We start from the raw sequence: 26,680 nt of genomic DNA on the forward strand, positions 1-26,680 counted from the left end.
AACACTATAAGTACCATTTTAAAAAAAATTATGGAGCAACCTACGTACGTCATCAAATTCAACAGTCAAATCCAAACAAGTAAATGTGCAATTAATATGCTTATTTCAACAATGTTTTCATCAATATTTAATGCAACATTTTATTCATGATACTGTTCGGTGAGGCAAGAGTCTATGTTTGTATTTATTTAAATAAGATTCGATCGTATATGTGCATATGTTCTTTTTTGGTCTGCATTTGATGATAAATGAACGTTCGACTAAGTAAAAATAAAACAATATATACAATTTATTATGAAAGAAGAATGGATCATATCGCTTATGGATGAAACACACTATGTTAACATATCTCTTTTTTTCACCCTTGCAAAATGAGATACAACTCAGTCAAACGAAACGTCTGTGTTGACAATTGATACAAAATGAATGAAAAAAGTTATCAACTCACACATAGTCCAATGTTGAAACTGGATATTTTCCGTCCGGCCACATCATAAAGCAAACCGTCCTTGTTTTACCATTATAGTATCTGATTGCGTCCCAAATAAAATTGGTTATCGTTAAACGATTGGTGGTATTTCGATCAAACGTCATACGTGGGTAAAACAGCACATTTTATCCCAATTATAGGAGATGCAGCACAGATTTGCAGAAAAAAAGGGGAAAGAAAACAAATGTTAGGAATGCTTGATGCAATTAAATATATTCGATTTGTTAAGTATTACAGTGTGATGGATTCTATTAAGCATCACATAGATGAAACAAAAACGATAAATGTGTCCGTAAAGATCAAGCGCACAAAACCAGATGAAATGAATCATCGTCACCATAACGAAAAACCATTGACCCTAAACTGTCAACGGCTTCACAAGTCCACAGATGCCATTGACAATACTTACTGTTTTGATTCAGTCGTTGAATAAATAAAGCATGGAGCAGATAACAATGTACTCAGAATCCAGATGATGAATAACAATCGACGAGCTTTCTTTCTTGAATTTCTTCGGTGCAGAGGTCGAACTATCGCATGAAATCTTGATTTTGAAATTTAAAGAGGAAAAAAGACGAACAAGAATGGAAAATTAAGTGGGAAAGAGAAATTTTTATTTAAGAAAAATAGTTAATTCTTAACTTGTTTCCAACTTTAACCAGCATAAAAAAAAACTCGCAAAGGAAAAGTTTCGCAAAAAAAAACAACAATGTCCAGATGGAACAAACTTCAATATCAAAATGAAATATAATTCACTGGACGGAAATCGTCAACGACAAATTGTAAAATGTTGAAATAAAATCGTACAAGTTGAGATTCTTACCGTTCTATGATTGAACGTGACGCACGCATAAAGAAAGTAAACGAAAGACAAATAAAATACATATAAAACGTAAGATTTGTACAAACCAAACTATTACCAAAGAAAAATCACAAAGAACCAAGAAAGAAATGACGACTACGTAATGATACACACAAATTAATTGGAAAATCTCTCTATATAATATACATATTTCGTTGTACAACATACCGATTAAATGAGATTGCAACTAATGTGAATACGGACGTTGCCACTGTTACATTTCCAATGAAGTTGTTTACCGAGCAATAAAATTGGCCGAATGGCCAATCAGAGTTCAACATATAGATGAAATTGAACATACAATTTAATGAAGACATAAGCAGATCAGCAACGCTTAGATTTAATAGAAAATAATTGGTCGTCGTTCTCATTTCACGGTGAGCTGCAATGAGAAAGAGCAAACATTACATTAAGCAACATCAACAACAATAATACAAAATGCAATAGAGAGAGAGAGAGAGAGAGAGAGAGAGAGAGAGAGAGAGATGGGATAGAGAGGGAGAGAGATAGAGTAGAAAATCTAAGATGAACTTGACTTTTGTGCCATTTGGTGAGCAAACAGATATATCGATTTGTTAAATCCTATTCTGTTTCACTGTTTGTGAGAACGCGTTAAATGCCATTAACATTTCGATAAATCCCTATGCACGGGTAAAATAAAATTTACGTTCTATTATTTGCCAAATATATAATGAAAATCGTAGAACATCGTTGCTAGAATGTATCTATATGTATTGTGTTTATTGCTGCGCAAACACGTTCATTCAAATTTTATGTATTATTAAACGACACATCCAGAGTACACACGGTGGATAATAATTAAGGTTTTCATACTAACTGCTAAGCCAAGATAGCAGATCATTTCAGTGATATTGCCAAGTCATCGATTCCACACAAAACCCCAATGACGTATATCAATTTCAATGCTTATTTCCTTAATAAGTTATTATTGGTTTCTATAAGAGGCTTTTGGCATCTATAATTTTACGTATTCTGTATTCATCGCATGTCACCATCTATTGTCGTTGGTCGTTCAAATGGAATTGGGTAGTTTCTCCCGACAACAATTTCTTCGAACCATTTGAATCTCTGGTTCACTGAATTTTCCGTTATTTGGCCATCCATCGAACTAAGCATTCGCATTCAATTCAATCATTGAAACGAGAAAAAAGAGAAATTGAAACGGTGAAAATGACACTTTCACTTCAATTACACTGTTCAAAAAAAAGAGCGTTTTACAAAAATTGAACTTTATATAATTCTATCTTTTTCTTTCAAATTAGGCTTCCGATGTGTCAAAGTGTATTCGGCTACTCGTTCTGTAGCTAAAAGGGTTTATGGAATGGGACCTACAAAAGCACATGACAATATTAAGCCTATAAATTAGTTGAACGACTTATTTTTTTTTGCGCAAAAAGGGAGAAGAAACGGCAAACGATACAAGATTTCAATACGACAAAAAGCTTTGAACGGCTTATTTCGATATACAAAAGAATGACTACAAAACAAGTTGTTAGAAATGAAAATGAATTTCAACACGACATCGAATATAGTTTCATTCTCTTGAATTGGTTTTGTTTTGTTTACAAAGTGTTTCCATTTCAAATTAAAATGTATTTCCCTTTTTACCATCAATCGAGAAAAAACAACAAATCGTGGTTTCCGTCTTCTCATGCTTGCCGACCAAATGAAAAAAAAGGCATTCGCAATTCGAAAGATTGTTAGTAAGAACGTTGTGTGAAAGAGCGTAAGAGAAGAAGTAAACATTACCAAATGGAATCACTACAATAGAAGCGAAACTATCAACTTCATACTGAACGAAATAAATTGAATAATGTACATTGACATAAGTTAAATGTGCTTACAAATTTGTGCTTGTGTACAAAATAGCACCAAAATGAAAATATCGTTCAATTGAATCGTTGGCAAAACATTCCGACCAGAATGTCTTAACATTTATTTATGTATTATTTCGCATTCCAATTGGTATGTGTGTATTCCAACATAGGAGTATGCAGTGCATATAGTTTGTGGAATGCACATAGATAAATAAAAACGTGAAATTGTGAAAGTACACGGAAAGCGATCCGGTAGTTTTTGTGGTTGAAAGTCTGTTGAAGTTATACCTGAGCCTGATATATCATGTTTGAAATGGCATACACTACGTAAATGAGATAATGTTGCAAAATTGAAATGTAACGCAATTCTTTTGAGCTTTATGTGTATATGTGTTCAACACAATGGATATGTGAAATGTGATTGTGAGCGCTCTAAAATTGATTCATAGATTTGTGTTGAGCGATTTTCGCACAAAATCTATCTCATTCTACAGTGGATTCAGTGCTTGAACACAATGCATTTAAGAGGATTTGATTTGGTCCAATTTAAGTTGCTCCTTTTATGTGTTTCTCTTGTTTGCTTGGATTTTTCCCCCTTGATTCTGTTTCCATTCTTTTGAGAAATGCTTAAAAAGCATTTCAATTTTACTTTAATTTCGAAACTTTCCATCAATTACAAAATGATTGTTTGTGTTTGACGATAACAATATCGAATATCGATATATGCGTGAGCACGCGAAGCAAATTGTTTTCTTCCCTTCTTGCTTGCGTCGCCGCTTTTTTTTAATATACCGAAAATGGGTTTTCAAAACACTTTATTGGACCTTCAGAAAATCTAGCGGAAGAAAGAAAAAAAAAGCAAATGATGACGGATATCACCCGTTCGATTTGGTGCACGAAGTGTTGTTACAATGCTGAAATGTCGGAAATAAATAATAAAATTTGATCGATACGGTTGGATATAATGTGAAGATTTGCGACTCGTTTGGGAATTGGCAATAATATATATTCGCGGTGGACGTGCGCGCTTATTCCTCTTCTTTTTGGTATACACAAAAGATACTAGGATGCAGACACGCGAGCTGGAATATATCTCGAAATGTGCGTGAATCCATTCGATCGAACCGATTTTATTTCGTTGTGAGTGACAGGGAGATACATTTCATTGTTTTCTTTTTCCTCGTTTTCTGCAAAAATATGCGCGTCGAAAGAATTTATGTGATCCCTTGTATTTTTCTGGCCAAAGCCAATATATGTGCATAGATTTGCTTACTCGATCCACATCAATGCATACTATTCGTTAGTTTGAATATACAAAAATATTTTTCCGCGTGATTTGGAGGGATGCCATTTCTTTTTTTTATGTATTCTTTTTTTATAGTGTACGTTGGTTGTTCTATCTTTTCTTGAAAATGTTACCACAAAACCATTTGAATCCTTACCGACTCAAAGACGATGGAAAGAAAATAAAGAATATTTTAATGGATATATTCTATATATATATAATAACAATGTGGCTTAGATGCTTATTTTTATTGTTAATGGCGGTGTTACCTTTTTAGCCTTTCGAACTTGGGCGGCATTATTCATGAGCCACCCAAACATATAAATATTCTGCATTTCGAAAGTATTTATTATAATCACATTACAATGGTGGGAGGGGGGAAAAAGACAAATTTCTCTTACCCAATACAATCCATATGACTATGCTGTTTCCAATGATGGCCGTGAAGAGCATTGTACCGAATAAAAATGTCCATAGCGCTTTTTGTTCCACAGATATTTCGTATGGACGTTCTGTTTGAGGCTTTAGGCATTCACCGATAAATTCCCTATGACAAATTCAATAGAAGAAATTCAGTTTTTTTTAAAAAGGACAAATAATTACAATAAAACCAAGAAAAAGGAAAAATAAACGAGCGGACAAAATCTGAGTCAAGACAATCCAAACCACAAATGCAATTAATTTTATTTCAACCAATAGGCAAAATCATGGAAAAAAACACAGGCACAGAGAGAAGAACTGAATACAATAAAATTCTGCTACTTACTGATAAATGTTTGGATTGTACAATGGGGAATCAAGTGCATTTGTTTGCAGACTGTCATTGTAGTCAACATCAGCGGCTGCGGCGTTGGCGGCAATGGCGATTTGGTTACCAAATAATGTAGAATTAAACGTACTAGTTATGTTATTGAAATTCGTGTAAGTATTGTTGTCTACAACTGAATGTAGCCGAAGCTTTTGCAGCATACAGTTCACCATGAATGACGCCTGGGATTCCATATTTGTGTGGACCGAAACTTAAAAACTCAAATGAAACCTTAATGGAATACAAAATAGAAAATAAACGAGAAAAAAACCTGGTCAAAGAAATGCGTTTTTCTTCGCTTTCGCTTCTTCTTTTTTTGGTCACATTTCAAATTTGATTATTTTTTTTTTGGTCTGAGGGTAAAAGTTCGGGCGAAAAATCTTCTGAAGTAAAAAATGAATTCACAGCATGCTATTTATTAAGTTGGCTGCCGTATATTACCACATCAAAAAAACACATCACTTTCACGAACTGTGGAAGCGCGCGAGAATGAAAATCACTTGAAATTGCCAAATTATTTTCGCGTATTGTGTTAGTGATTGTTTTTGTATGCAATTTTCTTGCTGTTTCTCTTTTGCACCGTGCGATGGCATCCAACAGGCACTCGGAAAATATGGTGGCAAAGTGCTTGGATGTTAAAAGCATTATTTGCATGCAAAATTCTAAACAGAATAATCAGCATAAACCTGGAAGAGACAAACACCATTTTTCATACAAACTAACAGGCAAACACAATCGCGATTTTTTTTCCTCTCTCCATACGTTGCTTTGGAATAAAGCAAAATTCCCTTAGGATTTATTCAACATTTTTGTAATCACCTTTAATGGAAGAAGAACAAAAAATCGTGAAGATTTGAATTGGAAATGCCACATCATTATCTGCGGTGTTGTAAAACACCTAGAAATCACCTGTCAATACCTATTTTTTATTTCTACCTCTAAGCTAAACCCTTTTTTGCAGATTTTTTTTCGAGAGAAAATAAAAACCAAACGCATACTCAAATTTCTCCATTTTATTATTATATTTATAAAAGAGACTTCCAAACAACCTGAAATAATACTCAATCTGGACCGTAATCAAAAGTTATATTCGAAGAAAATCGAATTTATCTATTTAGCATTCATAATGAGTACTTAGATCAATAGGTTGTAAACTGAAGTGAAAATTCCACAAAAATCAACATCTTTTTTTTCTCTTTTGACAAGCAAACAGATTGGCCGAGCAGCCAGTGAATTTTAGGTGAAATAAAATGCAAAAATATTCAGCTAAACGATAAAGTTCATTAAAATTGGATTAAAGTTTATTATATTGAAGCTCTCAGCTACGCCCTTAAGCAGAAACAATGGCGTGCATTCAACTGAATATGATGAACCTTCTCATCTAGCTTTTGAGAAGGAACATTTTTCGTTTGCGTTGTGAGGAATTTGATGTTTAAGCACTTTAAATTCTAACAAAGCATCGATTTCTGTCTGTTTGTGAGCGTTGCATCATTTATTCCTTCTTTTTGTTAGTCTTTGTTTTGTAAACATATCCAGTGAGAGGTGCAAATTAAATGGCTGATGTTTTTTTATAGACCATACCTCACGCTGGATGTTTTTTTACAGACCATACCTCACCCTGGATGTTTTTCCATTGCTAAAATAACTGGAAGTTTTGCTGTATGCATACAGGATAAGCATCAAAAAGACTGCTGTTTTTAGGAGATATTTTCAACAGAGGATAAATATCCAGCGTGAGGTATAGTCTGTTTTTTATGTAGAGAAAGAATGTAAGTAGAAAAAGGAAGGAAACAAAATGAAGAGAAATTTTTGTTGTTGGGATTGAAGTGCGATAACGTTCGCCAACAAAAAATCGTGTGAAAATGGCAAATGATAGCCAAGATTATATCTTGTCGAGACGAATGTATTTTTTTCTCGATTTTGCCATACTACATTCTTTTATGTCTTTTTATGCCGTTACTAATATACGGCTGACATTTTTATGACCCCAAAATAATATTATCAGTTCATAGTTTCTGACACATACAATGGTGATTAAAATCTTATTGGCTTCAATTGTGTGGTTTTCTGGTTTTGTGATGGAAACGCAAATGGGTGGCGCTTTTTTTAGTTTGGTTTGAAATGTAAAAGCCAAATTACCGAAATATTGGATTTAACGATTGATCCTACACATGATAACACAGGATAACAACAAAAAATTCGTCGTGCTTGCATGTTTATAATGATATACACACTTAATGAAAAACGAATTGTGGTTTTTGTGAACAATTCCAATGGCAAATTGGGTTGGTCACTTTTGAAAGCAAAAAAAAAATAACCCTTTCAATTTTCTGGTATATGCATGTAAATAGAATTCAATGATAATAGGGGTCAGGTAGACTCTGGAGCTCAGCATAAAAGGCATCTAATTCAATGCAATGGAAAATACTTTTGTTCAAATTAAAACGAACATTGTTATTTTAATAAAAACGAAAGAATTCATGGATTCATGTGGTTTAAAGAGTATTGATATGCTTTTGAATATTTTAATGCAATTTTGATCAAAAGGAGCATTTCCAAGATATCAAGCGTAAAGGTGCAACATAAAAGTCGATTTTGTTGTCATTATTTCATTTTCTATAGGTATGCCGTAATTGAATTCTTCGTCTCTTTTTATCTCTCAGTGGAATGTTTGATTCGAATTTTAGTGGAAGATTTCTTCGTATTTACGAAGAATCAACATTTATTGACTTATTTTACATAGATCTATATACAAATCATATCAATAGATAATATCGTTAAAATCTCTCCTTTTGATGCGACAAATGCTTTTTTTTAAAGAAAGAAAAAACCATTGCAAATCCAGTTCTCTTTTAAAAAGACATTCAATTCAATAAAAAAGTGAGTCTAATAGACAATGTCCACTTTTGAACAAACTGCTGAGCATTGATCATTCTGGACAAAATAGGCAACTTTATTGAACCTATATATATAAATCCAAATCAATGAACTTAGCCACTTTTTTCCACATGGAAATATTGAAATGCAGATTTTTTTCATATAAATAGAAAAGACGTTAAAATAATGAATAGTTTATTCACTATGTTTGAATTTTAAAAACACATTTTATTTTGTTCTAAAAATCCTCAATCCTCCATTGACTGAAATGTAAGATGAACATTTGTTTGACCCTCTCGATTGTCATTTCAAAATAAAAAAGATTGGATAAACAGCTCTCCAATTGTGTGATTTTTCCAATATATCTGAGTACCATGCGCGCCTATGCCAATCGCCAATGGAATTTTCGAAATCTTTTCCTCTGTCTCTTCATTTGAAGCGTATTCATCTCACCAATTCAAATCTGGTATTTTTCATCTAAAATGTACACGTCCGTATTGAACACTTTGCATATATATTTTTTTATAAATGTTCAACATAAAGTTAAAATCTGTTTCTCAATTTATTGTTGCTTACGTCAGCCAATTTGTATGTATTTGTTTTTATCATATAGATGACGGCACGACCTATTGAACGAACGGAATTTTACTCACAATCAGATATTTGTTTTGACTTGTGTTACAAAATCAGACATAAGAGCGCCTTTCACTCTATCGCCGATCCTTCTGTCGCGTACAGTATTAGAAGATGATGCTATCAATTTAATTTTACTTTTCAACTGCTCCTTTGTGCGATGATTTACGACAACATGCGCAACGAAATAAACCGACGAAAAGCCTGGAGATTACAAAAAACATATACCGCAAATAGAATCAAGACCACACATAAGCCCACATTCCCTTAGTGCGAAGCAATTGGTGAACTTTATTCCTGGACAACGAATTGAGTAGATGAAGACGAACTAAAAGGCAAAGCAGAGAAGGAGAAAAGAAAAGAAAGGAAAAGGAAAACAATAAAGGAAGTAGTTGATAATCGTATTCAAAACTTTTAGCATCCAAATCTGAAACATACGCATGAACCACTTTATCATTGAGATGTATTCAGTATACTTAATCCCTTCGTGAAAGAAACGAGAATTCAAGAATTTGCCCTTTTTCACAATCACTCCGCTTTCGCACAGTCGTAACAATGCTGACTCTATTTCCACCCAGATTCTTTCTTCTTTTTTCGGTTTCTCTTTGCTTTTCTTATTTTTCATCTCAACATACGACGTGAATGGTTTGCGTTGTCGAGACACTGCGTACGAATACTTAGATCCGCACTACATTTTCTTCAAATACATTACATAAAACCATAAAACGCTTTTCCTTATCGACTTGATGTCTAACAATCGTTACAAAGCGCTACGTTTTTTTATGCTTTCATTCACATATTGTTGTTAGCTCCACTTGAGCCAATTGGACGATGACGGGAGAAAGAGTGACGAAAAAAAACACCAACGTGGACTGAAAAATGAAATGCGATACCAAGTTATTTTATTGCTGCAATGAGCCAGCGGGAATAATGTATCCATGAAGAAGGAAACGAAGAGAAAGAGAAAGACATAATAGAATAAACGAAAGCAAAGTATATGCTTGAGAAAAGCATTTATCGTTGAATTATGCTAAAAAAATTTTGTCAAATATATGCGACAGTGAAATGACATGTAATTCTTTTTTATATCTGATTTTTTTTTATCGACAATTTTTGAATGGGCTTTAACAAATGAAAACTACTCATTTTTTGTTGGCGGTCGTATATGGGAGTGAATATTTGTATATGTGGTTTTTTTCATATGCGATGTTTTGTCCTCATATTTGGCATCTTTTTGCTAATGAAAACTAATCACTACCAAATTTAGACGAACCATTCGTTTGTGTGAGAGTTCACATAAAATTATCGCCGAAAAGCATGCAGCAACATAATTTCTGTCATTTGAAAAAAATGTGTGCTTCTTTTATGAAATTTATGCATCCATTTCCGATTTCAAATGACTTTTTCCATGAAAAAGCATAAGCACGTGAAATCATTTGTAAGTGGATAAAAGCACGCAAACGAAATGTAGCAAAATGAACCAAATAACATTGGTACGATTTTACCAACAAATGGAAACGATCAGGTGTTGTAACAATTTTATTTTATTTCGGTTAACTTTCTCAAATCCACACTCTGCTCGAGAGAATGATAAAATTAAAAAGCCCTTTGATTTTTTAAGTGGTTGAATCGAACCACATACTCCGACCATTGCTCTTCATTCCCGTGTAATTTGACACGACATCTAAATCATACAGTCAATGACATGCATTCATACACACACCGTACATTACGTTTTGAGATGAAGAAGAGAGTGAGAGAGGTATGCGTGTAGTCGACAATCTAATTTTGAGTCATTCAACGTTTGGTATACATATTTTGGCACTTTGCTTCAAGCCAAATGAAAAACTCATATAATATTAAAAGACCCGGTAACTGACATATACCAAAAAATAATAATTCCTTTTTTTAAATTCAATTTATCAATTTATCGACTACATATGTTGTCGTACGTGAGTGTACACTGTACAATATGATCAATAAATGAACCAGTAAAAAAATGTTGTAGTGCTTTTTATGATGAGTGGAAAAGTGAGAGAATGTGAGGTGAATGTGACGCATATATTTTACATCATAACATATTCAATATATATATATGTCATATTGTAAAGAAGATGTAGATTTGGGGTAAAAATTGATTTATATTTTTCGAAAGTCAAAAGGTACGCAAAACGAAAAAAAACCACTTACAATCCATAATGGAATCGGCATAGGTTTCATTAGCACAGAGTATTAATTTCACTTTAATTACAGGTTTAACACACAGAATTTCAACTTAATGGATGAAAAAGTAACAAATCTGCCTTGCTTGGATTTGTGATTTTTTTTGTGCCCACTTGGTCAACTTGGTATCGAGCTTAAGCAACAAGTTAGTTTCATTAGTGCGGTGTGCACGACAAGGAAGCAGTTTTGCTTACAACACTACATAAATATGAATACGAATTTCGGTTTTAATCTGTATTTATAAGCAATTTTTCGTTTGTTTGATACTTTTCGCCGATAAAATAACGCAAATTTATTATTCAAATGCGAATGAAAACAATTAGTGGTCGTTTTATTCCATCGTGTACGGCACATGCAATTTGTTTCGGTAATCAATGAAATGAAAGTGCGTCTTGGACTAGGTCTTGGATGTTACGCAAATTCAAAGGTGTGGAATGATATTCGTACTTTATTTCCACTTCCCTTCATTTATTTTCGACTGGCGTTCATAAAATGTTGTTTTGTATCAATTTATTCGTCGATTAGAATAATCGCTATAATTAGTTTCAATTCGGTGGCACATTTGATTCCAGGAAAAGTGCCATTGTTTCTATCGACTCGAATTTAATATTGTTTATGTATGTGTGTAAAAGAAAGTCGAATGATGTATATATTATGTATAAATGAATACGAAATGATACATTTATAGACCAACACACACACACACACACCCTAAAGCTTCTTCTAGCCACCATATGGATAGCAAACAAAAAACATCGAATAAGAGTTATACACGATTGGAACAGATGGCAATCATATTCCCTGAGTGGTCTTTGGTTTGTTGTTCAGTTCTTTCAAAGAAATCATCGCAAGTAAAGAGTAGATGTTTTCATGTAATTTATTCCAATTTATTGTGAGTTGCGTACTTTTTCACCATTACGAAATTAATCAAACTGAATTGAATTTCTTTTCCAACACAATTCAATGCTACTCCACGCACGTTTCAATATTTGTGGAAGAGGGAGAGAATGAAATTCGATGAAAATATTACTCTTCTTTTTTTTCCCTTCATTTCCATGTCACTGAAAATCATGTGCGTGATCATGAACTTGAGCCCGCCTCACAAATAATATGAAATTACTTTCGATTCGCCATAAGGACAAGAGTGGGGATTACAATTTCATCTGATTTACTGATTCGATTTTTAAGGTGCTGCGCAAAAAAAGGCGCTCATCGTGTTCACGGAAGTGCGAAATAATAAAACAAAACTAAGAACGAAACAGAGTAAATGGATATTGCAAATCAATTTCAATAGATCAGACAATTTCTGCCATATACTTTTTTATAAATAACAAATTCTGTCCTGAGCTGCTGCCAGGCCGCCAAATTGTGATTTTAATCGGGCAAAAACTAGTAGTATCGTATATTTCCGGTTATTGTGTATTTGTACGTTTGTTTGCTAAGAGAATTGTGAAATAGAATGCTATCGTAAACAACGGGATAAATGCGTATTCAGAGCGACCAAATAACAAGTAGATGCTCGCTTCGCTCGCTTTTAGACTGAGAGATTTAACATTTGAAGTGATTTGTCAATATTTCGTAACAGTTTCATGCGTTCTCTTTTATTAGTTATCTAAATCACGTGCATTTTGTGTGGTAAACCGAAAAAAAATTCAACTGTGACCGATGATATAACATCAAATGACAACAATGATTTTGGCAAATGTTTTTTTCCAGGAAAATCAAACACGCGTGATTGAATTATTGGATTTGAACGGATTTTAGATACATGATAATTATTTCAAAAATCATAAATTATTTTTAAATTCGAACGGGAAATTTAACGATTACGTAAACAAATCATATTATTAGATTTATATACGCGTTGAGTTGTTCTTCTACTTATGATATAATATTATGTGCTATGACCATTGAAAATAATGATTGGCAAATCTAAATTTGAAATGGACTTATCGGCAGTATTTTATAAATCTCCACTATCGAAACTAATAATTATTCGACCCTGTAGTATAACAATAATGAAACAAAGTAAAACATAGCTGTCCACGAACGTTCCGTGATGGACGACCTCAATCGCATTTATTAAAAGGGATATTGTAATGTAATCTACCATGAACCATGACTTAAACCAACTTCAAAAATACCACTTCCCCCTAATTCCCCTTGGGTCAAGGAATCCGAATTTGGCAATAAGATCTCTCAAATTCAACATTTTAACCTACGTTTTAATAGGAAGACCAAGATGGACCTGTCCAATCTGATACAAAATGGATGTAAGCCGAGATTAAACACATCAACATTCACTGTTAAACGGAGATTAAGTGACTGAAGGAAAAACAAACAAATCCAATAGCTCTACATTTCATGTAGCGCTAAAAAACCATAAGTATGTGTGCATGAGAGAAATTGCTGAGCAGATAGAATCCAGTAAAATATATATTTTCCACACCGGAAAAAAAAGTTAAAAATGAATCTGGCAGACGGATTATCACGCAACCATTACTGTATGTTAGTCATTTCGTTGAAAAAAAAGACGAAAATAAACACACTTACAATATTAAGGTTTCTGCTCGAAATCATACATTTTCGAGCTCAATTTGTAATATGGCTTACAGTTTGTTCCCTCCATTTTCATCCGAATTCGTTACTAAAAGTTACAGTGTGCACATAACATGTTGTATGTGGCATTTATAAGTGTTTCGTCTGATTTTCTTCGAAAATATTGAAATGTATAGGGCATAAACTACGGCTTGAGTTTTTCGTGTGCTTTTTAGTTTCTCTATTTAAATTCCACTTTGCCCACCTCCGCAAACATGCTCAAAATTATAACGGATGCCGAACATTTCTAACTTCAATTTTGCTGAACATCTTCAACTGTAACTAGCCAACTCATTACGAATTAATGCAACGATCAGTACGGTTTTTTTGTTTACATGCTTGAAATCACGACGAACATCGAAAAAAAATCGCACGAAAAAAAAACGAAAAGCGAACAAAACACCCTATGCACGAAACTCAAAGTGTTTTGTCGAAATTATTTGTTGAAATGCACAAGATAATACACTCTGTATATAAAAGACATACACTCTGTATATCCGAACAGTAGAAGCAACCACGCAGCAATTCCAAGCATCATCGTAAATATATTACAAATTTGCGAATTTTCTTAAAATGTACTACTAGTTATGCGATGCTCGTATTTTGTGCCACAAAACATTTGTACGCGCGGATTTTGTTTGGCTGACTGAACACCAGTGTTCGCATCGCACATCCCGTTGATGACGTTGGAGAAAAAGAATGAAATAAGCGGACCAATATACTTACTATACATGCCTACGGCAACGAAATGATGACCGAAACAAGCAAGAGTAGCTTCAAATGACGAACAACACACCCACAGTTAAATGTGCTTTATATGTAGAAATCGTGTAAATGCCAAATTTAATTCTCCCGTTTCGTAAGTGAAATTTACGTTTTCATGCATTTATTATAAAATGTGTTGAGTAATAGTTGTTACAAATGCTACAAATAAACAACGTTTTCCACTGATGTTTGCATTCTTATCTTTTGATGTGAAGAATACAACGATTTAAATACGAAAGCTTTTATAAGTGAACTGTGTCAAATATGACGTGCCAGAATGTGTTTCGAGTCATAGACATGATAGAGGATAACAAGAGAGGGAGAGAGGATGTACGAGTAAATAAATGTTTGCAAACAGTGACGCTTTCACATGCGATTTCATTTCGTCGGCTGCTGAAAATCTTGTTTGATCTGTTCCGATAAAAACGTTGCGTCTAGAATTGTGTTTTGAAATAAATCCAAGTTCATGGTTTATCGTCATTTGGAATTAAGACATACAAATTGAAAAGAAGACAAACTTCGAAGTTATCACATCTACATTGTGTGCGCACCTTAAAAAAACACGTTAATTTATACGAACCTAAAGCGTCATTGATTTAACAGGTTTCTTTCGCCAAAAAAAAATCACGAAAGCACATCTCACTTTTTCGTTATTCGAATAATTGATCTCATGCCTTGTTGGATTATTTTTGCATTTCGAAAACAAGTGCAAACAATGTCAAGTCATGATGTTTTAAGCTCGCCAATTGAATGCTTCGACTGCTTTTCAAATTCTCAATAGGCCGTCACCTCTGTTTATTTGGATTACACCGTGAGTTAAATCAAAAATGTTTAACTGAACGATACTTTGAACATTGGGATTGGGTTTTATCATATAAAATGCGAGAAAAGAATACCCAGTATTTACAGTTGTCCAATTTTCAAATCTCATTTACGTGTACAAACAAATGGAACGAACTCATTTTCTATTTATCGTATGAGCCATCTTTATTTACATAAATAAAAAAATCGCCATTTTTGCTCATACCATTTTTCATCTATTCGCGGGCGTAGAAAAAAACCATCATCAAAATATTGGAAAAATGGCATAAAACGATTTCAATGGCGTTATTTTTTGTCGGGTTCCCTTTTAGATAACAGCTGACGTATTACATCTTTTCTCCCTACAAAATATACAACATTTTATGTACACATTGCCTTGACTGTGCTAGTTATTTTGTATATCTTTGCCATGCTTTATTAGATAAAAGAAGTCATTGATCCATGTTAACCCAACAATATTACAACAATATTACTCTAAAATGAATCATAATGCTCAATTCAAAAGCCATTCGAGATCTGTTGGTAAGTTGAATGGCAAAGCAACAATTTGAAACTAATGACTTTGCATCCGAACAGCGATCATAATAGACATTACACAATGTGAATGTATTTGTTTTAATTGTATGTATATGTGTGTTCGTGAGTAGGTTGTGCATGCAAATTTATCGCTGTAAACATGTGCACAGGCTCAACAAAATTAACTTTTTCAAACAATCGATGAAATTCTATTGGCACAGCGATTGTTTCAGTTTTTTGGGGTGTGTGTGTGTGTGCATTTTTATTGCTTCGTCTCTTGACAACATTTGGCGCAATTTTCCAATTTAATTTTGGCCATTAAAAACACACGAAACACCAACATGTGTGGTTCGTCCGCACATTGTTTGCCCAAATTGTATGCCAATCGAATTAGATTAGGTGTTGTGCCAACAATGTAACCAACTGAGCTTTTATGATGAAATCGGGTAACTGTGCAAACGAATCCGTATATGTAAATTGAGGAAGAGCTATTGAAAGTTTGGACGAAATACAAACACAAAGTCAGCTCAACGTTGTTCGCTTGTTTGATCCATTGATTTTAAGATGGATGATGACCTCGATTGCGTACATCCACAGAGCTCACATTGTTCATTGTCTTTCTAATGAATAGTATATTTTGCAAGATCGCAAATTTTTAATGCTTGTGTTTAATGGTTAAAAAATTGCTTGAGCAATTTTTTTTCTCAACGATGCTCAATTGCGAAAACAAAAATCTACTGTATCACGACAATCAGCAACTTTAAACGGATGTCTCATACATTTTTCCAACTACATACAATCCATGAACGATAAATTGGTTCATTTATCTTTTTTTTCAGTGGACCGCAGAAATGTATGATAAACAAATTTCTGTTCGTAATTATCAATGTATAGTCTTTGAGCAGCAGTTTTTTTTAAAATGATAAATGGCAGAGACCCTGACTACGTTGAAATCCATACAATAAAAAAAGGAGCAACGAAGGTATTAGATGGTTGCATTCAGAATGAATAGCGCGATTCCCATTTATTGGTCACAGTGTCATGCTATGACAAGTACTCTTTTTTGCTGTTGTGGTGCTAGATGGTGGTGCTTTGTTCATCATCCATTGACGCAAAAATACAATCCACTCGCAAGGATAGAGTGAAAAGAGAAACAAAATGAATACAAAGTATACCTTTTCGGATGTTTACGTCAATGCCAATGAGAAAAAGTTCGACGGCGTTCAATTTTTGTTACTCAGGTTTATTCTACTTTGTTTCAACAGGAACACATCTTAGTTGTAACGGCTTTTTTCGACTTTTACTTTTCCGCACACATAGTGTAAGGTGAAAAGTATTGTAATCGGTCAAATTTTGAAAACTTCAGAAACATGTTTTCTGGACGTTGTACGTCGTACGCAAAATTTGTTAGCAAGATTACGCTCATCGTAGAAACTTAATTCAAAATCTGACTTAACAGGAGGATTGGGGGTCCCGAGGAATAGAAATCATTAGCTTTTGAGCGACTTTGGTTGATGGAAAAAAAATTCATGCCTGGAGTGATACCTATGAAAAAGAGTCCAATTTTCGTCCAAAAGTCATACTTAATGTAGACTTAAACACTCAAAAATATGTATTGGGGGGTTTTTTGGCACGAGAAAACCAAATCCGAGGTTAGTTTTGAGATACAATCAATTTTTGATACAGTTTCCTTCAATCAAAATCAAAATAAGGGGTACCTCCCATACAAAATTTTATTTTATATGGGAGGTACTCTTAATTTTGGTTGAAATTTCTCCAAACCCTCTGAATGTTATTTTTTTGTGAAAAAACAACCGGCAAAGTTGCGCACCATTAAGGTAGCATACAGACATGGCTCCCATACAAAAATCCAAATTTTTCGTGACTTTAGTTATGAAAAGTGTTTCAAAAATAATTTCTATGGCAAAATTAGCGTCAGACATATTTTTTATAGTGTTTTGTTAGAAAATAATAGAATACTTTCAAATGTCGTATAAATGGGTTCATCATGAAAGTGTGAAAAATCTTTTCTCGGGTACTTCTGCTATTAAATTAAAGAATATTTTGTTGCCAAAGTTGAAACATATTTTTTGGCCTCAAACTTTACGCCGCTTGAAAGGCTTGAAAGATCGAAAAAATATTATTTTGAACTTTCTTAATAAAATACGCAACTACCACCGTGCGGAAAAGTTCGTCTTACTCCCGTAAGACTCTTTATTATTCTGTAAATGAATGCACGTATTCGTTTGTTTGCCTCTAACTATGTATATGTTATGGTGTACGTGTTTGCGTTTGTGTGTTGTGCACGCGAAAATGTATACGCGACCGTTCCAATGAATTGTCGAACGTGATTTTACATTCAAATTAAGGCGAGTGAAGTGACGTAGTAAAGGGAGAGGAAATAGCGCACATACACCTCAATGATGCATGCAGATGCGAATTATACGATTGTATAAATGACAGCTTGTTTTCAATGCGAAAAAAAGCCGCAACACCAGCTACAACAACGATGACGTTGTCGTGTATCATTGGCCGTAAACGAATTGGATATGAAACACGTTTTAGATTAGTTACTTATGAATGTTATAGTAGAGGTAATGCGTATGATGCAAGCTCTTATGATTTTCACCACACTGGCTCAAGCAATCAAAAATTTGAATATAAATATTACTGTCTTATATTTATCGCACATTTTTCCAGCACTTTCTCGGCTTACCGCCAATAAACTGTGCAACAAAATGTGCGAAAGAAAGATAAAAACAAACGAAACGCGCGCGCAATGATTATTATTCTTCTGTATCTATATATTTTTTTTGTAGTTGATGTTATTTTCGTTGGCGGTGGTGAAGTCATTTTAGACAGTACAACCGATTGGCTGTTAAGTCAGACAGAAAAAGAGTAAGAGATATAGATACAGAGAGAAAAAAAGAAATGAAAAGTGAAGAGAGGAAAGGAAAAGTGAAGAGAGAAAGTGATAGAACACCAAAAATAAGAGCCGAAAAAAATGTTTCACCATAAATGATCTTATAACAAATGTGAAAAATCCAATTAAATTTAATGATCAAAGCATGTTTCAAAGATAAATTACCAAAATTTGGGTGCGGAGTCAATTAATTTATTGAACAACAACATTGAAACGGAAGCACAAATATTATAAAGGCAAAAAAAAACATAAAAATATCGTCAATCAATCGCAAAGTATACAATCACATGGTAGCAAAATTAAACATCATATCACGCACTCGCACACATTTGTTCACACATAAGAGTCGCTTTCATTACCATCCAAATACGGTCGATAAGAATACAATTGGATGTGTTTCGTCAAATAGACAAAATCTAATGAATCTGTCATTGACGCAAGGCATATGCACATGAAACAGCAATATAAAATTAAAATTAAATCAACATCTGTTACCGTTTGCCACCACCCCATTATAGGCTGCTTTTAATTGCATTCAGCGACTGCCGTGATAAAAATTCATCCTTTCAATTGCGATATGCCTTTATCCTCTGTGTGTTAAGCGATTGCATCAAAACGTGACATCAGCTGGAGATTTTGCCACTTTAACCGCACACATTAATTGAAAATTGTGCTAGAGAATGACATAAAAAATGTGCTTTTGCGTTACCAATTTGAAAATGAGTGTAAAAACGCAAAATGGTCGGGAATTTTTTTTTGTTGTTAAACGTTTTCGTTCCGTTTTAACTTTTCCCATAGTTTCGACGCGGTGAAGCTGTTGTTGATTTTGATTTGATTTAATTTTTCGATAAGCTGCCTATTTAGCCAGTGTACTGTCTATGTGTCAGTTTGTCACAGAAGTTGTTCCAGTACAATTCATATTGTCTGTCCCCAAAGTATTTGGATGAATATTAAAAGTTTGATAATTGCTAAAAGTTTAACATTCTCCCAATGGATGATCTTTTCTTCATCCGAAAAAAAAAATAATAATTCACAAAAAAGCGGTATATTTTTCACTTTAAAAGAAAAGATCTGCTAACAACATAAAGATATATGTTTTAGTGTCAGTAGTGCTTACATTGAATATAAGGAATCTAAAACTTATTCCGAACATTTGAAAATATTCCAATATTTTAGAAGAAGGAAAAAAAACTCTGCACAGCAATGAATAAAGAAGTAGAAAATGAAAAAGACAACGCCGAAATTCCAGTCTTTTATGGCTAGTTCATAATAAATTTTGCGCGATGGCCACAAATTTGTCTACTATGTGATTATCGTAATGATTTATAAAGAGCACTCTCTCTGTATTACGTACACCGCAAGTGAAAAACCGCTTTAAAACTTGAATCAATGATGCTTAGCATTGCAAGAACAACAAACACGTGAGCATAAACAGGCTTATTGGATCCATACAATGATGTCGCTTAAATTCCGGCTAATAGACAAAATGGGTGTCCAATATGGTGTAACTTTTGGCATCCTCATATTCTTGTTTAGCTTGCAAAATTTTGTCAGCAGCATCTTTCCGAAGCGTATGTTTAGGGGGTTGGCACCAATTATAAAACATTGAATCATGTGAATCACCGTGAATTAGATGAATCATGTCTATACCCTAAACGTATGTATATGTGAGCGTGTTAATGAAATAGCAACAAAAATCACTCAAACTGAATCAAAATACCGCATATGAATGGCAAGGATCGTGTTGATAAAACCCAACAACAAACTTATTACGACAATTATTTACTTGGTTTGTAAACACACCACAAATATATAAACCAGTGAAAGTCTTCTATTGTTACTATGCTTATTGTCGGCCGTTTTCACATATTTTTCGTTTCCCAGCGAAATAAATCGTCGAAGTATTTCGTTCAAACCAAAAAACAAAAATGAATTGCAAAAGATATTTGTGCAAACATTGCTAAAATAGGTACCAAAACTTTTTAAGTGTCATTCAAACTTTCAGTCATCTCTCCATTCTAGTTTGTACTGAATTTGGATTTTCAGACAAACATCGCTAAGAAATGTATATACAAAGAGTGAGTTATTTGATGCAAGTAAACGATTCGACCGAAATCAAAGTAAAAAAAAAATTCGCCAATTTTTATTGTCTCATTCATGCCATACAGCTGTCATATATTATTAAAGTTTTTTTTTCGTTCTCCATCCTCAACTGACATATATAAGTATATTTCGATAAATTTTTATGTGATATTTACGTATTATATTGACATGATAATATATATATATAATATATATTATATATTAATATTAACATGATAATATATATATCTATATAGTATGGCCATGGTATACAGTATATAATAATATGCTGAAATTTTGTGTTCGATTATATTCGTTTTTCGTCTCTTGTGTGTGCTACTTTTTCAAAAACGATCGGAATTTATTGCTTTTGTTTTCTCATGCGAAATTGGCTTCCTTTTTTGAACATCATGAATGAATGAATAAAGCAAGATAAGCTTCGGCATAAATCGGTATATACAACCGCGTTTTATTTGGTTAAACATCAAACAAGAGGAACAAAATGAAACCGAATTTCAGAGGAGCGGGGGAGAGAGAGGGAGAGGGAAAGTCCCAAACCATTCTCTTAATACAGTGTGATGCTTATACGAATATTACGATACTAGTTGATAGTATGTATAATCAATTGAAATGTTGCCTGGTTCCTCTATGATGTGTGGGGTACGCAATTCAAATCAGAATAAATCGTAAAAACAACCAATCCGAAAGACAAAAACAAAAGGCAAAAATTCCCATGCAAAAGGGGAGATCGTCATCCATCGTTTTTACAAGTTTTCAGTCATGGCTTTTACAAGCCTGATAGTGGATTATTCCGAATTCACTTGTGCTACTCAAATAAATAACAAAATAAAAAAAATACCGAGATAAACGAAAACAAAAGCGTTTAATGTGCTGTTTTCAACGCACATACGCACAATAATGATAAAAACTTGAAAATAATAAACCGAGTCCATTTCAAAGTTACATAAATGCTTGCGGCAATTTTATTGTTGCATCTGACATTGAGAGTTTCCTTTGTTGGCAATTCAAAAATCGAGAGGAAACTCTTGTATGCGTGAAACTAAAAAAATGGTTTTAGTCTACTTGCATGTCGTTAATATGAAATCAAAGTGACTTTCTCTTCTCCCGTTACCATGAAATAAGCCTTCAAAAGAGCTCATACATGTCATGTATCGGGTGGCGGTAAATGTCTTCCATGTGAATCCATCCTATTTATTTTATCAAAAGGCAAACGTCAAATAGGAAGAAATGCAGTCATCATTAGTTGAACGCTCTAGAATAAAAACAACTTATTGTTTACTCGCATATCGAAACGCAACTCAAAACGGTTGCATATCAAAGCGAGACAATATTTCGTTAACAAAGGAATGAAGAACATTGAATTTTTTCATACAAAGTGTGTATGCTTTGATTTGTTCTGATAACTGGTTACTGTTTTGCCTTGTTTTAGTAAAAGAATTTTGTTTCGCTTTGATATGCGACGCAATTCGACGTTGACATTTGAAAAACAATGAGAAAAATATTTCGGACTCACGCACACAATCTTACTCTAAATATTGTGTGTACGATATAAAGAGACAGAGATAGCAAATTTTTATATTCGGTCGCACCAAATGATATAGACCATCTAGTTGTGCATAAGAATTGAGAAAAAAATCTGTATCACTTGTTATGCTCGATATCGAGTCTCCGATAATTTCATATAAGGTTTCCATGTAGCGGCCAAATAATACCCATTAAGCATTAAGTAATAAGCGAATGCCAATCGTGATTTGGAGGTGACCGCACTAATTCCCGAAACATATTTCCCGAAATACATTTTCCCGAAATTGCAAAATAGGCCTTTTTCCCGAAAAGGAAATTTTCCTGATAGACAATTTCCCGAAAAAAAAATTTCCCGAATTTTTTTCCGGAAGACATTTTGACAATTCTATACCAAATTGCTCAATTTTTTTAAAGTTCTTTAACTGTGGTTAAGATTTCTCATGAACTAAGTCTGATGAAGTTTTAGTCTGAAGAAGAGTTAACTTTTTTCCGAATCCTAAATCAAATTTAATTGAAATAAAAATGGGAGAGAGTGCTTAGAATGGAATACAAGACCGAACGAGCGCGCGAGCCGAAACCGCAGCCAAGCAAAATTAAAAAAATTCGTTCGGGAAAATGTATTTTCGGGTAATTGTGCGGTAATCTGATTTGGATGATAAGGAATGCAATTTTTTCGTTCTGATTGTACCAGGTACCAGGTGATACAAAAAATTGAGCAGTATTTGTAAATCGAAGAAAAAAAATTTAATTATTTTTTTTCCATTTTTCGCCATTTTTTTCTTTCAAGTCTTATGCACAACTAAATGGTCTATATCATCTGGTGCGACCGAATGTAAAAAGAAGTTTGTATAAAAAGTGAGCCTTTTATGTGTTTGCCTCTCTCACTCGCATTGAAATCCACATTTCAGTTATATAGACGTCTCACTCAGTGTTCAAGGTTCTTTGCTATTTCTGTCACCCAAATCGTTGTTCAATGCTATCTCGCTCACCCTTACATGTAATTTCTCAATGCATGGCATTGCGTTTACAAACAACGTTCTATTGACACACAACTGCGCAATAAAAATCATTGAAAAGCGATGACAAACAAAATTCAATTCTGATCGAACGCGCTGATACAGACCATTTGATTGTATATGAAATTTGAGGAGTTTTTTTTTTCACTTTTTGTGTGTTCTATACCGAGCCTCCGAGAGTGTGAAATATTTATACCGTTAAACTGCGTCGCATATTGAAGTGAAACAAAATTCTGTTACTAAAACAAGGCAGAACAGTAGCTAGTTTCTGTATGAAAAAATTCAATGTTCTTTATTCCTTTGGTAACGAAATATTGTCTCGCTTTGATATGCAACCGTTTTGAGTCACGTTTCGATATGCGAGTAAATAATAAGTTGTTTTTATTCTAGAGCGTTCAGTTGTATTTATTGCAGCTCATAATTCGTACCGTGTAACAGTGCTGTCGTGCATTTGTGAATGCTCGATTGGCCATAAAATCATGGTATTTAAATACGCTTGAAAGGAAATTCGCATTTTGCAATAACATGAATTATTAATTTTCAAGCGCACAAAATATGCTATCGTCAGTTTGTTCATGTATGCGATTTTCAATGCATTGCGATCTTAATGGTAATATTTGAAATTAGTGTCAAGATATCTAGATCTATTTTGGAATTTCGAATTGACACTGATTGTGACGATTTGTCATTGACGACTACAAGTACACCAGCATTCAATCGTTGAAAACCAAAATATCGTCATGCTTCTGGCGAAAATCAGTTTAAAACAATCAAATATGATAATGCTTCTATATATAAATTGAATGCACGCATCAAATTCAAATTGGTTCGTTTTATGTTTGCAGCAGATTTGCTTGCTCAAATTCAACATTTTTTTTTCTCCTCAAAAGTCATTGAGAATATTATATGAAATATTTGTCGGCTGCTGTTTTACTGTTTTTCGACATGGCGTATCTCACGCCCGGCAGCGACAATCGCAATAACCATCGATATTCAAAGTTCGTAATTTTGTGCTAATATTATTAAACTTGCTCTTTTAATTTTTCGCTCCATACGGTATTTTGGATTTAAATTTTTAAGCTCGTGCCATTTCAAAAATTCATTTGCTCTCAACCTAAACGGATATGTACATGTTGACACGTAACTGCTTTCACTTAATATGTATGCAATGTTTTCAACCGTATATTTCTTTTACTTATGATTCATAAAATTCAGTTTGTGTACGGTGCGGTGTGTGGCAAATGCTCTATATTGTTCTCATTTTCGTTTTCTTCGATGTCTGTACCGTCTCCCATTTCTATATTCTTGTTCTGTCGCATTTATTGAATTTTTCCACATGAATAAATCTGTACGAAGCAATAACAAACGCATATATAGTAGGCATCTATACTTTCTAAATACGTACAGCTTAACATTTTCGCGATTTCGACAAATCTATTTCGTATGGCAAATATTTGCCATGTTTCTCCATCAGAAACAAATGGAAATAAGAGAGACAGAAGACGACAAAATAAGAAAAAAAATAGAATTCGATGACAAAAAAAATCGTGATAGATAAATAGAGGGACACATTCTCGACAGCAATATTTCAATATGCCAGTTAAAATATCCTCATATGAGTACATTGATCGGTCTCATTTACTCTCCATGCTGAGCCGGTCTTCAGAAGAGTAAAGAATCGAATCTAAAGCCTCGATTCAAATTTTATTAAGAGAATATGGTAAGCAATTCCAACATTTGTTTTGAGCAAAACAATTTCCTCCCATCCAAATTGATCTTGTGCTCATCATAAGACAACGATTAAATTTATGATGTTTTTTTTCTTCCGCAAAATACTTAATGCTGCATGTTTTCGGTGTTTTTTTTTCGGTTCATCCCTAAAGAATAATGATCATCAAACATTTCAAATGCACATAAAAATATATGCAAAAGCGAATAATAAATAGCCGGAGTGCTTATGCTATAGAGTTGAAGACTATGCAAATTCTCTTCAATGATCCCAATTCAATTGTGCTCGTTCAAAAGGGGGAAATTTTGATTTTAAAATGTACGAATCGTTTATGGTATTTTATATTCAATACGTGTACCAAATTGTGCTATGGCACTCCAGCGTTATGATGATTTCATTTAAGAAAAGTGAAAAAAATAAACAACAACAAAAAAAAACATCGATATAATTTGTATCGTCATCAATTCATCATCTCGTCTTCGTTCGACAAACAAAAAAAATCTTCGCTTAGATGCTGATCATTTTGCACTGAAATAAATATATATGGGTATAGGACTCGATTTGGGTAAAACAAGAAAGGTAAGGAGAAAAGAGGATGAAACAAATTATTTGGATAAAAAGTCCCATTCATCTTATTCAAGTAAGAGAAAAACAAAAAGAGTTTTCTTAATTCAATTTTTTTTTTTTTGAATTTTAAAAGCGAAAACTTAAATTTAATTCAAGTCGGAATTTTTCGCTTTTAATCAGGTTCAGGTGAGTTTCTTTTTAATGTGGTGGATTTCCCTAGTCACGCGTAATTCTTCAATGTTGGTAAAGTGTACTAGGTACGCATAATTTGTGTGGCAACCACATTCATCTCGTATATTTTTGGTTTTCATTTTGAAATAATACACAAACTGTGGTTCGCTACTGTGTTTTTTGTGTGAATAATGTATACTTTTACTTTACATGTAAGATAATAGTGTCCATATTCTCCACTCAATGGATATTGTTTCGATAGAGTACTCTTAAATATCAATCAATGCGTGCATATTAAATTAAATGCTGTGTTCGACTTTTATGGATTTTTATTTCATGTCGGTTATTCATTCTAAGCCAATCAATTCATGAGTCGAGTAAATTCAAATCGTCCCTGAAGTGTGAAACGACATTTTTATCGATTTGAATTGTTAATCGATTTTAAAATCCCACTCTCTCAAAAACAAATGAATGCAACTAAAAATAAATGTGAGAAATTGAATATCGGTCATTGTGAGTTATGTGTGCAAAAAAATGGGATTCCTCGGTTTTGAACAAAAACAGAAATATCCACTCATCTATAGTGTGCTCCATAATGGTGGCCATAATTACTATATAATGGTGCATGTCTTCACGAACCAAATCCATAAATATTTTCCACCGTACAAACCCCAAAATCACGTAGTAAAACGATATGCGCTATAAATAATAAATCCCACTTAGATGTGGTCATTTTTCTATGTCGCTCATTTATTTCTTCTCATCGTTTTCATCCTGGGTCATTTTAAATTAATTTTTTTCTTCTTTAAATTCGGTTAGCATTTAAGGCGGCTTGATATTTAATTTGTGGGGAAAAAGCGGGTGGTTTCATTTTTCTCGCTTTCAATTCATTTTTCATTTCAATTTTATTTTCAATCAAAGTGAGCGACG

General features: G+C 33.5%; 1 protein-coding gene across 2 annotated transcripts in view; it reads right to left on the reverse strand.

The window, feature by feature from the left end:
* The window catches only part of LOC116347116 (tachykinin-like peptides receptor 86C), a 41,781-nt gene that overhangs the window by 5,444 nt on the left and 9,657 nt on the right, over positions 1-26,680 (reverse strand). For both annotated transcript variants that reach the window (XM_031777552.1, XM_031777551.1), the window contains exons 2-6: positions 5,242-5,514; positions 4,877-5,022; positions 1,521-1,734; positions 900-1,034; positions 449-529 (exon numbers count right to left, since the gene is read on the reverse strand). In XM_031777552.1, coding sequence (XP_031633412.1) covers positions 449-529; positions 900-1,034; positions 1,521-1,734; positions 4,877-5,022; positions 5,242-5,477 — 812 coding nt within the window. In that variant the 5' untranslated portion in view covers positions 5,478-5,514. The remainder of the gene's footprint in view (positions 1-448; positions 530-899; positions 1,035-1,520; positions 1,735-4,876; positions 5,023-5,241; positions 5,515-26,680) is intronic.

This window comes from Contarinia nasturtii, unplaced genomic scaffold (genome assembly GCF_009176525.2).
Source record: "Contarinia nasturtii isolate CC-2019 unplaced genomic scaffold, AAFC_CNas_1.1 Cnas_scaffold_1699, whole genome shotgun sequence".
Lineage (NCBI taxonomy): Eukaryota > Metazoa > Arthropoda > Insecta > Diptera > Cecidomyiidae > Contarinia > Contarinia nasturtii.